Raw genomic sequence first — 12,932 nt, forward strand, 5'->3', positions numbered from 1 at the left:
TATATTCATTTATACACTCAATACTTGGTTGGGGCTCCTTTACCATGAATTACTGTATCAATGTGGTGTGGCATAGAGGTGATCAGTCTGTGGCACTGCTGAGGTGTTATTGAAGCCCAGGTTGCTTTGATAGTGGCCTTCAGCGTATCTGTATTTTTGGGTCGGGTGTTTCTCAGCTTCCTCTTGACAATACCCCATAGATTCTCTCTGGGGTTCAGGTCAGGAAAGTTGGCTGGCCAATCAAACACAGTAATATCATGGCCAGCAAACCATTTGGTAGTAGTTTTGGTACTGTGGGTAGGTGCCAAGTCCTGCTGGAAAAGGAAATCAGCATCTCCAAAAAGCTTGTCAGCAGATGGAAGCATGAAGTGCTCTAAAATCTCCTGGTAGATGGCTGTGTTGACTTTGGACTTGATAAAATACAGTGGACCAACACCAGCAGATGACATGGCACCCCAAATCATCACAGACTGTGGAAACTTCACACTGGGCTTCAAACACCTTACACCTTGGATTCTGTGCCTCTCCACTCTTACTCCAGACTCTAGAACCGTGATTTCCAAATTAAATGCAAAAATGTACTTTCATCTGAAAAGAGGACTTTGGACCACTGAGCAACAGTCCATTTCTTTCTCTTTTTAGCCCAGATAAGACACTTCTGACATTGTCTCTGGCTCAGGAGTAGCTTGATATTAGGAATGCGAAAGTTGTATCCCCTTTCTTGAAGATGTCTGTTCGTGATGGGTCTTGATACACTGACACCAGCCTCAGTCCACTCCTTGTGAAGCTCTCCCAAGTTCTTGAATCAACTTTTCTTGACAATCTTCTCAAGACTGCGGCCATCCCTGTTGCTTGTGCACCTTTTCCAGCCACCCTTTTCAGCAATGACCTTTTGTGGCTTACCCTCCTTGTGGAGGGCATCAGTGATCATCTTCTGGACAACAGTCAAGTCAGCAGTCTTCCCCATGATTGTGGTTGTGTGTACTGAACTAGACCGAGAAATACACTGTGTTCATACTGTTTTACTCAAACTCGAAATGAAATATTCTAATATTTTGAGATGTTTTTTTTTGTTTTTGTACTGTATGCCATACTGATTAAAATTAAAATAGAAAAATGCTTGAAACATTTTAGTCTATGTGCAATGAGTCTATAATATATAACTTTCACTTTCTTAAATAACTGATGGAAAATATTGAACTTTTTCACAATATTCTAATTTTTTGAGATGCACTAGTAAATGTGGTCTTTTAACAAAGCATTTACAGATTTTTTTTAAGGATAGTTAAAATTGATGTGTGTAATTTTACAGGGTTATAGTCTCAGCTGTGTGCTGTAGATATTAGAGTTGTATCAGTGTAGAGTTGTAACATCATTAATGGTGTTTATGAGGTAAAGGAGTAGATCTGGAGGGTCCTCAGACATAGAGTGTTTCGGTAAACTGGGATGTATGGATGCTGTCAGTCCCCACTCGCTTGCTCACTCGAGTTTGTTGACGGTGTAGTGGCTGGCTGCTTTATGTCCCGGGGCTCCCTCATGCCTGTGTTACCTTCTGGCTCTCCCCTTTTAGTTATGCTGTCATAGTTAGTTGCCGGAGTCCCTGATTGTACTCGGTGCAATATGTATACTGCTCCTACTTATTCAGGTGACATTGGGCATACCTAACAACCTGTGTTTTCTTTCCCTCCCCCCCACCCCAAATCTGTCCCTCTGAGTTACATGGAGTCAACAGGAAATCTTTTGGTGGAGAGGGTGGAGACCTCGACTGGCTATCGTAGCCTGCAGGGAATCGGCCGTCAGACATTCTGTCGCATGTCCCAGACCCGGTGAAATGTAACTGAATTGTCTTGGCCAGCCCTAAGGGTCCCATCTGCATCTCATCATTGCTGAGGAGTGTGCTCCCATCACCCAATCAAGCATCCAGCCAGAGCAGGTCATGATATTTTTTACCATATTAACATGTCATTGTTGTGTGTTATGCCTGATGTGTAAAGACTCTCGTCTCTGCGAGCCTACCACACAGATTTAATACTTGTCATTTTTAGGGCATACCTAACAACCTGCGTTTTCTTTCTCTCTCTCTTCCCCCCCAAATCTGTCCCTCTGAGTTACATGTTGATCCTGGGATTGAGATGCTGGCCTCTTCTGCCCCTCGGACCTGCTTGATCCATCCTGGTGCCCTGTGTCTGGTCGGAGTTTTATCGCACCGCTCCTGTGAAGGACGGCCCCATGAGGGTTATACCTGTTAAAACTGTTAATATTATAGTCAGGCTGTCTGTTGTTGCCCAAATGAGGATGGGTTCCCTTTTGAGTCTGGTTCCTCTCGAGGTTTCTTCCTCATGTCGTCTGAGGGAGTTTTTCCTTGCCACCGTCGCCACAGGCTTGCTCATTGGGGATAGATTAGGGATAAAATTAGCTCATGTTTTAAGTCATTCAAATTCTGTAAAGCTGCTTTGCAACAATGTTTATTGTTAAAAGCGCTATACAAATAAACTTGATTTGATTATCAGTGCTAATCTTTTGAGTAACTTTGCCCCATCTGTGTGCCTGTGTTTTGGGAATTTCACTTTTTTTCTTCCTACCATGTTGACACTTGGATTACATTTCTGTCTGTTGCCAAAATATCTGACGCTAAAATATTATACAGAGCAAACAGATAAGAGACCTGTTAGTGTAAATGTATGTGTGTTTATTAAAATGATGCGTGTTCCTCATTCCAGGAACAAAACTGTTCTGCGTTCACTTCAGAAGGTGTGGTTCTCTTCATAACGTCACTTCATAATGCGGAAGCCATGGCCTAAAGGTTAGAAAAGCAGCTTTAGGACTAAAAAGTTGCTGGTTCGATTTCCTGGGCCAACAGGAATGGCTGAAGTGCCCTTGAGCAAGGCACCAACTGCTCCCTGGGTTGCCCACGGAGTACGTCAGGATCTTGTTGTACGTCACTCTGGATATGAGCGTCTGCTAAGTGCCTGTAATGTAATGTTCGGACCAAATGCAGGAATGATTCCAGGCTAGAGCAAAAAAAGGTTTGCTCGTCACTCAGCTTCAGTCCTATACTGTTCTTCCTTCTTTTTGCAAAATGTGTTTTTAACATGGTGTTTGCAGCTTTCTGTAGGACATGGATAGTGTTATATTATGACAGGAATCATAATATTGAGTTCTTTCATTAAGGACTCAATCATTAATCCATTTGTGAATCACCAATGGATTTCTTCGAAGAGCTTCAGTTTAATTCTCACTCACCCCTGGGTTCCTCCTTGAAATCCATTGAAACTAGTATATGTCGGGACTTGTTTTTGGTCTCAGACAACCCTTCAAATCCATTAGTCACTTTCAAACATTAAGCTTTGTCAGAGAAGAAGAAAAAAACCCCACCACCATCTCAGCTTTTTTTGGTCAATACTCTCTCAGATGTTTTTGGCAAAGAGATATTAGGCACATGAATAAATCCACTTAGCGTACCCTTCCTTTCTCTTATTTTGGGACAAAAACAAACAAATAAAAAAAAAAAAAGTTTTCCAGCTAGCCTCTGCTCATGGCCTGAACTCGTTCATTTCTCATTATATTCATTGACTGTACTGACTTCATTTTGCCTTCAGTTGGCCTCAGTCTTAAATTTACTGCAACGCTGTAGAACCAGACTCCAAACTCACTCATTGTCATACATTTTAAAAACACTTTTAGGACTACATAAAATTCCTAACACTGTTCCTAGTATTTACATAAATATTTACATTCCATTTTTCCTTTAATTTGGATCTGATTATTGTTTGCTTGCCACATTTGTATCTCAAAAATTGGTAAATGAAGGATTTTGGTTGAGCTCTAGAGCAGTGTGTATACACACACACACACACACACACACACACACTATACATTTTGGTTCATTTGACTCATTGGAGTGGTTTGAATTTGTATGAAATTTGCTTATTCTGAGCTACCAAACAGGTTAATCTATTTTCTAAATCAAGGACCCCTTTAAATTGTTTCTCTCTCTCACACACACACACACACACAAAAAAGTACATATTCTCAGTACAGATTTATCTTACAAACAAGCTACTAAAGACGATTGACATGTTGGCCTACAAGAATATTTTTGGCCATTTACTGAAACCAGAGTATTTTTAAATCATTATTTCTGATATAACCCATATAACCCATTTTTTATTCAAACTGCCATTAGATTCCAGTTGACAATTTATAGACACAATAACTTGATAATGTGGGTTGTGGTTTCCATTACTGTAACACGATTAGAAAAACACTGACCCCTTGGCTGTGCTTCACAGACCACTGATCGTGCCTCTACCCCACTCTTAGAGCAATTCATTCAGAAGCTGACAATTTAAAAATTAATAATAGTGGCTGGAAATGAAAACTGATCTACCTCTCCAGATAGGACTTTGATAAATGCTTTGCTAATAATTTTTCCCCCTTTTCAGTCTACTGTCTATCTTTACTGAGAGCGCTCTCTCATCCAGCGTAACAAATGCCACACTCTATGCAGGAAAGGTCACCAAAACTGAGGTTAATCAGAAGTAGGTTAATTATTCTGAGAATGAAATAATGATCTTAACACACAAAAGATAATACATCATAAACATCTTTACCCATTAAATAAACATTCAGGTGTTTTGGCACCCATCTCATCTCTGTTACAAGGTCTAATTTTGTTCACCATTCAAAGTATTTGAGTTACCTGGTTTGCAGTCTCATATTTACAGCAGTATATGAAATTGCCAGGATTTTTCTCTTCTAATCTGTTTTTACTTCACAGTTGTGAGGTTATTGGAGGAGAGTGTTGATGTAAAAGCACACAGGCCACATGTGCTATGTTTTCCACATGCTGTGAAACACTCAACTCTGTGCTAATGTTGTTTTGTTCAGGATCTTGATCCTCTTTTGATGCCAGCTCTGATTCACAAAAAGCTGAATTAATTCCGTCCAGGTGTCCCGAGTTCACCATGGCTTCTCACCTCTGCTAATCCCACTCTCAAACGCAGAGAAGGCTGTGAATGATTGATTCATTTTCCTCAGCACACACTTCACAGGGGAGCTGATCCCTCAGTTCTCTAAACCCTACAGCTGTTTAACACATTCTATTATTCTCCAATTTTTCATTAATAAATAGACTAAGAATAAAAACAGTAGCAAGAGGACAAATGATGTGCTTTTTGGATACAGGTGTTAAAGTGTGACATGAAGAGAGGCAGTGCAACAAGGCCCATTTTACTTTTAATCAAGCTCTGGGATTTCTCCACAATGGAACATGTTCTTTTGGAACGAGTGATGGAAAATCTGACTCAGCCTCAGTGGCCAAAAGGTCCACTACACACCTGTTAATGTCCCCTCCTTTATTCGGATTGTACGGATTTTCAAAACAGTAAATATGCAACTTTCTGTTTAGGTGACAAAGTGCATGTAGAAATATAAACTGCACAACCACACCCTTATCTCTTTTTAGTGGATTACATCTTGAAGACACCTGTTCTTAAGATTTTCTAAAAACACACTTCTTGCCCACCCCCCTTTTTCCATAGTGATGCTGAGTCCAGCGACAGGCTGAGCTGTTCATAAGAAACTTCTGATCTTGAAGAGATATGATTAATAATGAATTTCTGTTTATTATTTCAATATTTATATTATGATAAATGACTAGAAGGGCAAAAGATAAGAGGAAAGGTTATTTATTTTTGCCTTTAAATTAAAAGTATATTCTAAATGTTTTTATATACACAGCAAAAATGACTCACTTTTGGATAGCAATGTGTATACAGTGTAGAGAATAATTACAGAAATAAATGGTTTTGGACACCAGATGGGTTCCACTGTATATTGCACATTAAAAAACCAAACATTTTACTGTAGAGTTCTGCAAGAGTTCTTAGAGTAATAATATCAAAGAGCAAGACGTGAGGGTAACAAAACGCTGTATTTGAAAAACAGTATTAACTCAAATACTCCTTCATACAGTTACTCTTTCAAAATAGCATTATGAAAGTTTCAGCATCTTTAGCAAATTTAGTGTTTGTTTTTTTTTTTAAAATCACTCACACGTTCAAAAAAAAAAAAATCCACACTGCCTTTGGTGTAATTCTACTTTCCCCCATTTTTACTTTTAGCTATCCCATTACCACTAGTACCTATAGCAAGCAGGCTTCTACTTGTATATCAGATGCAAACTAAAGACTTTCTTTAAAAAAGTCCTGTACCTCATGTATCTGTATCAGCATGGCCTATAAAAGACTAAAAGATAACAAAATATTCCAAAGCTGACAAGATGTTCTATGGAATTAGACAGTGCAATCAGTTAAAGAAAGAAAAAACGAAAAAGAATAAAAGCTGGATTAAAAAGAAAAGTTGAAGTACAACCCCAATTCCAAAAAAGTTGGGACACTGTGTCTCATCTCATCTCATTATCTGTAGCCGCTTTATCCTTCTACAGGGTCGCAGGCAAGCTGGAGCCTATCCCAGCTGACTACGGGCGAAAGGCGGGGTACACCCTGGACAAGTCGCCAGGTCATCACAGGGCTGACACATAGACACAGACAACCATTCACACTCACATTCACACCTACGGTCAATTTAGAGTCATCAGTTAACCTAACCTGCATGTCTTTGGACTGTGGGGGAAACCGGAGCACCCGGAGGAAACCCACACGGACACGGGGAGAACATGCAAACTCCACACAGAAAGGCCCTCGCCGGCCCCGGGGCTCGAACCCAGGACCTTCTTGCTGTGAGGCGACAGCGCTAACCACTACACCACCGTGCCGCCGGGACACTGTGTAAAACAAATAAAAACAGAATGTGAAGATTTGAAAAATCATGGAAACCCTATACATTTCATTGAAAATAGTACAAAGACAACATATCAAATGTAGAAACTGAGAAATGTTATTGTTTTTTGAAAAATATATGCTCATTTTGAATTTGATGTCCGTAACACGTTTCAGAAAAGTTGGGACAGGGGCAACAAAAGACTGAAAGTTGTGTAATGCTAATAAATAAATAAAAGAGAAAAAAAAATTGATTCATTGGCGCAGGTCAGTAACATGACTGGGTATAAAGAGAGCATCCCAGAGAGGCGGAGTCTCTCAGAAGTAAAGGGGGTGGGGGGGTTTCACCGCTCTGTGAAAGACTGCGTAGGCAAACAATGCAACAATTTAAGAATAACATTCCTTAATGTAAAATTGCAAAGAATTTGGGGATCACATCTATGGTACATAATATCATTAAAAGATTCAGAGAATCTGGAGAAATCTCTGTATGCAAGAGACAAGGCTGAAAACTGACATTAGATGCTTGTGATCTTCAGGCTCTCAGGCGACACTGAATTAAAAGCAGACAAGTGTCTGTAGTGGAAATCACTGTATGGGCTCAGAAACACTTCAGAAAACCATCGTCTGTGAAAACAGTTCATTACTGCATCCACAAATGCAAGTTAAAACCAGATATAAACAATATCCAGAAACACAGCCACCTTCTCTGGGCTTGAGCTCTTTTATGATGGACTGAGGGAGAGTGGAAAATTGTCCCGAGGTTTGAAGAATCAAAAGTAGAAATTCTTTTTAGAAAATCATGGACACCATGTCCTCCAGGCTAAAGAGGAGAGGGACCATCCAGCTTGTTATCAGCACACAGTTCAAAAGCCAGCATTTGTGATGGTATGAGGGTGCATTAGTGCACATGACATGGGTAGCTTTTACATCTGGGAAGGCATCTGTAGCGCGGACAATGTGTGGGTGGAGCACAGAGGACGGCAGGACAGCGTTTGGAGGTAGAGGAAGCGTATTTATTAAATAAACTTTTCAGTCTAATTACGGCGTAAGCACACACGCACACAGACACACACGCTCAACCTCCAATCCCGGGTAGCGCTCTCTCTCTGCCTCCTTAAATAGGGAGCGGTTACTGGGAAAACACACACAAACACAGGTTAATTACAGTCAGGTGTAGCGATTTTGCCACTCACCTTCCCCGGCTCCACCCTCCTGTCACAGACCGGCGCTTGACCACGCCCCCGCTGCCACAGCATCATTAATGCTGAATGATATAGACACGTTTCAGAGCAATATGCGGCCATCCAGACAAAATCTTTTTCAGGGAAGGCCTTCCTTCTTTCAGTAAGGCAATGCCAAACCGCTTTCTGCACATATTAAAACTGCATAATGCTGTAGTAAGAGAGAGAGTCCAGATGCTAAACTGACCTGCCTGCAGTCCAGACTTGTCTCCCATTTAAAACATTTGGCGCATTATGAAGCACAAAATATGACAAAGGAGACCCCAAACTGTCGAGCAAATGAAATTGTATATCAGGCAAGAATGGGACAACATTTCTCTTTCAAAACTACAGCAATTGGTCTCCTCAGTTCCCAAACGTGTACAGAGTGTTGTTAAAAGTAGAGGTGATGCAACACAGTGGTAAACCTGCCCCATCCCAACTTTTCTGAAACGTGTTACTGACATCAAATTCAAAATGAGCACATATTTTTCAAAAAAGAATAACATTTCTCGGTTTCAACATGATATGCTGTCTTTGTACTATTTTCAATGAAATACAGGGTTTCCATGATTTGCAAATTATTGCATTCTGTTTTTATTTACAGTTTACACAGCGTCCCAACTTTTTTGGAATTGGGGTTGTATGAAGGAATACCACAGCATTCCTGACCATCTTTAAGTGAAATGATTTTTCAATAAGTGTTCAAGAAAGAGAACATGAAAATATTTTAAATATTTAAAGAAAAAAAGATTTTAATTAACACCATTTACATTTCATTTGGCCACAGTTCAGTCATGGCAATTTGGATGTAATCACATTTAGAAACAAAGCAGCTCATATAGGTACCAAGGCAGTAATCAGACTATGTGAAATAAGAATAAAAGGAAGTCACTGATGGCGGATTAGGATTCTTCTGAACACCAAACAAACGTACAGAGTTGTGGTGATTTTTTTTTTAAAACACTGCTAGAAAATCAATAGACACTTGAAAGCATTTAACAATTTACCTTTTTGCTTTTCTCTTCAAAATCACATGCACCAGTCAGGGAAATCTTACCAGTGCAAATGTCAGGAGTGGAAGAGAGGGCACCGAGTGTCTCCTTTTGCACTTTCACATGCATTACTGTAATGGGAGGGACAGACTTCCCCATGCCAACATACCCATAATACTGAGTACATGTAAGTGCAAAATCACATCCAGTTGTGAGCTCAGCCAAATGCTGGCCCTGAAAGAACTGGGCCCAGCAAAACCACCTGCAGGATTTACTTTATAGGCTTGATGACTGGACAGTTCAGTATGAGCCCTTCATCTAAAAAGAAGAAGAAAAGTCAGTCAGTGTTAGCATAACCAGTACCACAAACAAAGCCAAAACATCTGTTATAAGTCAACTCAGTACAGAGAGACTGCTGATTGACCAGGCATAGTGATCTGACATCAGTGGTGGAGAAATCTTCATTACTTCATACCAATTCTAAACAGTGTGACAAAGTAAAAAAGCTTGTTATGAAGGTCTTGGCCCATGACAGGGAGCTAGGATAGCTTCAATGTGCCTTGTAACAGATCTTGTATGCCTTTGGAACTATAATGGAAGAATACAACACCATTCTTTCAAAAAGTTTTCCCTCAGCTACAGATTTGATGTTGAATGGCAGGGAGATCTTCCATAGGTTTCAATTTGATTGAAACTATTAAAAAGTGTGGACATTATCATTCTGGAACAGACTACTCCTATTAGGATAAACATGTTTCATCACAGGATCAAGTTAGTCAGTCAGAATAATATTGCACTGATTTGTAGTGACTCTTCCCACTAAGCAAGCAAGCAAGCAAGCAAACAAACAAACCCTAGCATGCCTTATCCATCTATACACTACATTACGTGCCATTTCATTAGGCCTGCATGACCTCGGAAAAAATGGTAGTGAATTGGGCCACAATAGACCTACACTACTGCTCAACATTTTTACACTATCCAGAATTCATAACAGTTCCATAGCATAGTGACCATAATTCGACAGCATATGAACACATCTCCAACTGTTTAAAAACAGATAAATGCTAGTCTCTTTCCTGCTTTTTAAAATATCCAACCCCATACATACAGTATATACAGTGCCTTGAAAAAGTATTCATCCCCCTTGGTGTTTGTCCTGTTTTGTTACAAGCTGGAATTAAAATGGATTTTGGGGGGTTAGCACCATTTTATTTACACAACATAACTATAATTTTAAAAGGTGCACATTGTTTTTTTGTGATGCAAACAACAATTAAAGCTGGGAAAAAAAAAACCCCCAGAAAACTGGAGTGTGCATAAGTATTCACCCCCTTTCGTATGAAACCTCTAAATAAGAGCTGGTCCAAACAATTCACTTCATAAGTCACATAGTTGATTAAAATCCACCTGTGTGCAATCAAAGTGACACATGATATCTGTATAAATCAACCTGTTTTGGAAGGACCCCGACTCTGCTACACTACTAAGCAAGCAACATGAGAACTAAGGAGCCTCCAAACAGGTCAGAGACAAAAGTTGTGAAGTGTAGATCAGGGTTGGGTCATAAAAAAATATCCCAAACTTTGAATATCCCAAGGCGCACCATTAAATCCATTATAGCAAAATGGAAAGAATATGGCACCACTACAAACCTGACAAGAGAAGGCTGCCCACTAAAACTCACAGACCAGGCAAGGAGGGCATTAATCAGAGATGCAACAAAGACACCAATGATAACGCGGAGGGAGCTGCAAAGATCTACAGCAGAGATGGGAGTATCTGTCCATAGGACCACTTTAAGCCATACACTCCACAGAGTAGGGCTTTATGGAAGAGTGGCCAGGAAAAAAAAAAAAAAAGTAATTGCTTAAAAACTCATATTTGGAGTTTTCCCAACAGCATGTGGCAGACTCCCCAAACACATGGAAGAAGATTCACCTGGTCAAATGAGACAAAACTTGAACTTTTTGGCAGTCATGGGAAATGCCATGTGTGGCGCAAACCCAGCACCCTGAGAACACCATCCCTACAACGAAGCATGGTGGTGGCAGCATCATGCTGTGGGGATGTTTTTCATCTGCAGGGACAGAAAAGCTGGTCAGGACTGAAGGAAAGATGGATAGTACTAAATACAGGGCACTTCTGGAGGAAAACCTTTGAGTCAGCCAGAGGTTTGAGACTGGTACGAAGGTTCACGGTCTAGCAGGACAATGACCCTAAACATACTGCTAAAGCTACACTGGAGTGATTTAAAGGGAAACATTTAAATGTCTTGGAATGGCCTAGTCAAAGCCCAGACCTCAATCCAATTCAGAATCTGTGGCATAACTTGAAGATTGCTGTACACCAACGCAACCCATCTAACTTGAGGTCAAGTCAAGTTTATTTCTATAGTACTTTTAACAACAGACATTGTCACAAAGCAGCTTTACAGAATTTGAATGACTAAACGCAAGCTAATTTTATCCCTAATCTAGTTGGCGCAGTTTTGCCTTGAGGAATGGGCAAAAATCCCAGTAGCTAAATGTGCCAAGCTAATACAGAATAATACTTATGTACACTAGATTTCTGTTTTTCATCTTATTGTGTCACAACCCCCCCCCCCCCCCCACCAATGTGCACCTTTAAAGTTGTAGGCATGTTGTGTAAATGAAATGGTGCTAACCCCACAAAAATCCATTTTAATTCCAGCTTGTAATGCAACAAAACAGGACAAACACCAAGGGGGATGAATACTTTTGCAAGGCACTGTATAAACTATTATGGTCACAAAAAAAGGTCATCCCCATTTAATTTTTATTATATATAAAATAAAATAAACAGGGATGACTTTGTTGTGACCATAAGAGTTTATACAGTGCCTTGCAAAAGTATTCATCCCCATTGGTGTTTGTCCTGTTTTGTTGCACTGCAAGCTGGAATTAAAATGGATTCAATATTTTAAGATATCTATGCAACTAGATTATGCAGAGATCTTGATGTGCCGAGATCGTGGCTTGTGTACTTGTGGCATGCTCTCCTACCCATACCATACCTATGAGGACAAAGTTGAGTAGCGTTCAGCAGCACATGCTGCAGCCTGCAGGTCGGATAAGAACAAAGGCAGATTATTCTGCCATGTCCATGACCAACTGATTTTAAGCACGCAAAAAAACAAAAAAACAAAAACAAAACCCAACCCACCCTAAGCACAAAGCCTTTTGAGCACATTTCATGCACTGTCAAATTGTTGTCAAGGGCATTTAACCCTTGTGTTCTGTTCCCCATTTTGCAACAGATGTTCATGGGTCATACTGGGTAGCTGAGACAGAAAATAAATATTTGAACTCCTTCAGACATCAAAAACATGCATGTTTTATGGGAACAGGAAAGATGCATAAATCCACATTCCATGCCTTGGGATGCTACAACTATCAGGTGTGTGTGTGTGTGTGTGTGTGTGTGTGTAACAAAATTATGAGGGGAAAATAAGACATGGTGCTAATGTAATAGAGGGAATCCACCCATTTGTTTTATTTTAATTTTTGTAAAGTGCAGTTGGTGTCAAACTAATATTTCACCACTCTTTTCCAATTTATTCTTAAATTGGAAATGACTGAAACATACATAAATGTGTGTGTGACAGAAATCTGAAGTTTGTGTGCGTGCAACAGCAGATACACCAAAAGTAAATTTGTACTTTTTCATGCTCAGCAGAGAAAATGTGCACAAAGTTTGATGTTGAAAAACATGAAGTTTTAGTATGGTTCCACTTTACTTAAAATAAATAAATAAAAAATTGGTTTAAATGGGTTATTTTGACAAACAGAACACTGACTGTAAATTTGTTCCTTGGATTTACATTTCCTTGTGGAAAACAAAGCTAAGTTTGGTAAATAAAATAATCAGAGAATTTTAAAAAACACTCCAGTAAAGTAACCCTGGATTGT

The 12,932-nt window shown here is 39.8% G+C and overlaps 1 protein-coding gene across 5 annotated transcripts in view; it reads right to left on the reverse strand.

The window, feature by feature from the left end:
* Positions 1-8,733: 8,733 nt before the first annotated feature.
* gdap2 (ganglioside induced differentiation associated protein 2) overlaps positions 8,734-12,932 on the reverse strand; it is a 47,208-nt gene continuing 43,009 nt past the window's right edge. For all 5 annotated transcript variants that reach the window (XM_060929581.1, XM_060929579.1, XM_060929583.1 and 2 more), the window contains one exon: positions 8,734-9,318. Coding sequence is in view for 1 of the 5 variants with exons in the window: in XM_060929582.1 (XP_060785565.1) it covers positions 9,301-9,318 (18 nt within the window). In the remaining 4 variants the exon portion in view is untranslated. The remainder of the gene's footprint in view (positions 9,319-12,932) is intronic.

The sequence above is a fragment of the Neoarius graeffei genome, chromosome 9 (genome assembly GCF_027579695.1).
Source record: "Neoarius graeffei isolate fNeoGra1 chromosome 9, fNeoGra1.pri, whole genome shotgun sequence".
Lineage (NCBI taxonomy): Eukaryota > Metazoa > Chordata > Actinopteri > Siluriformes > Ariidae > Neoarius > Neoarius graeffei.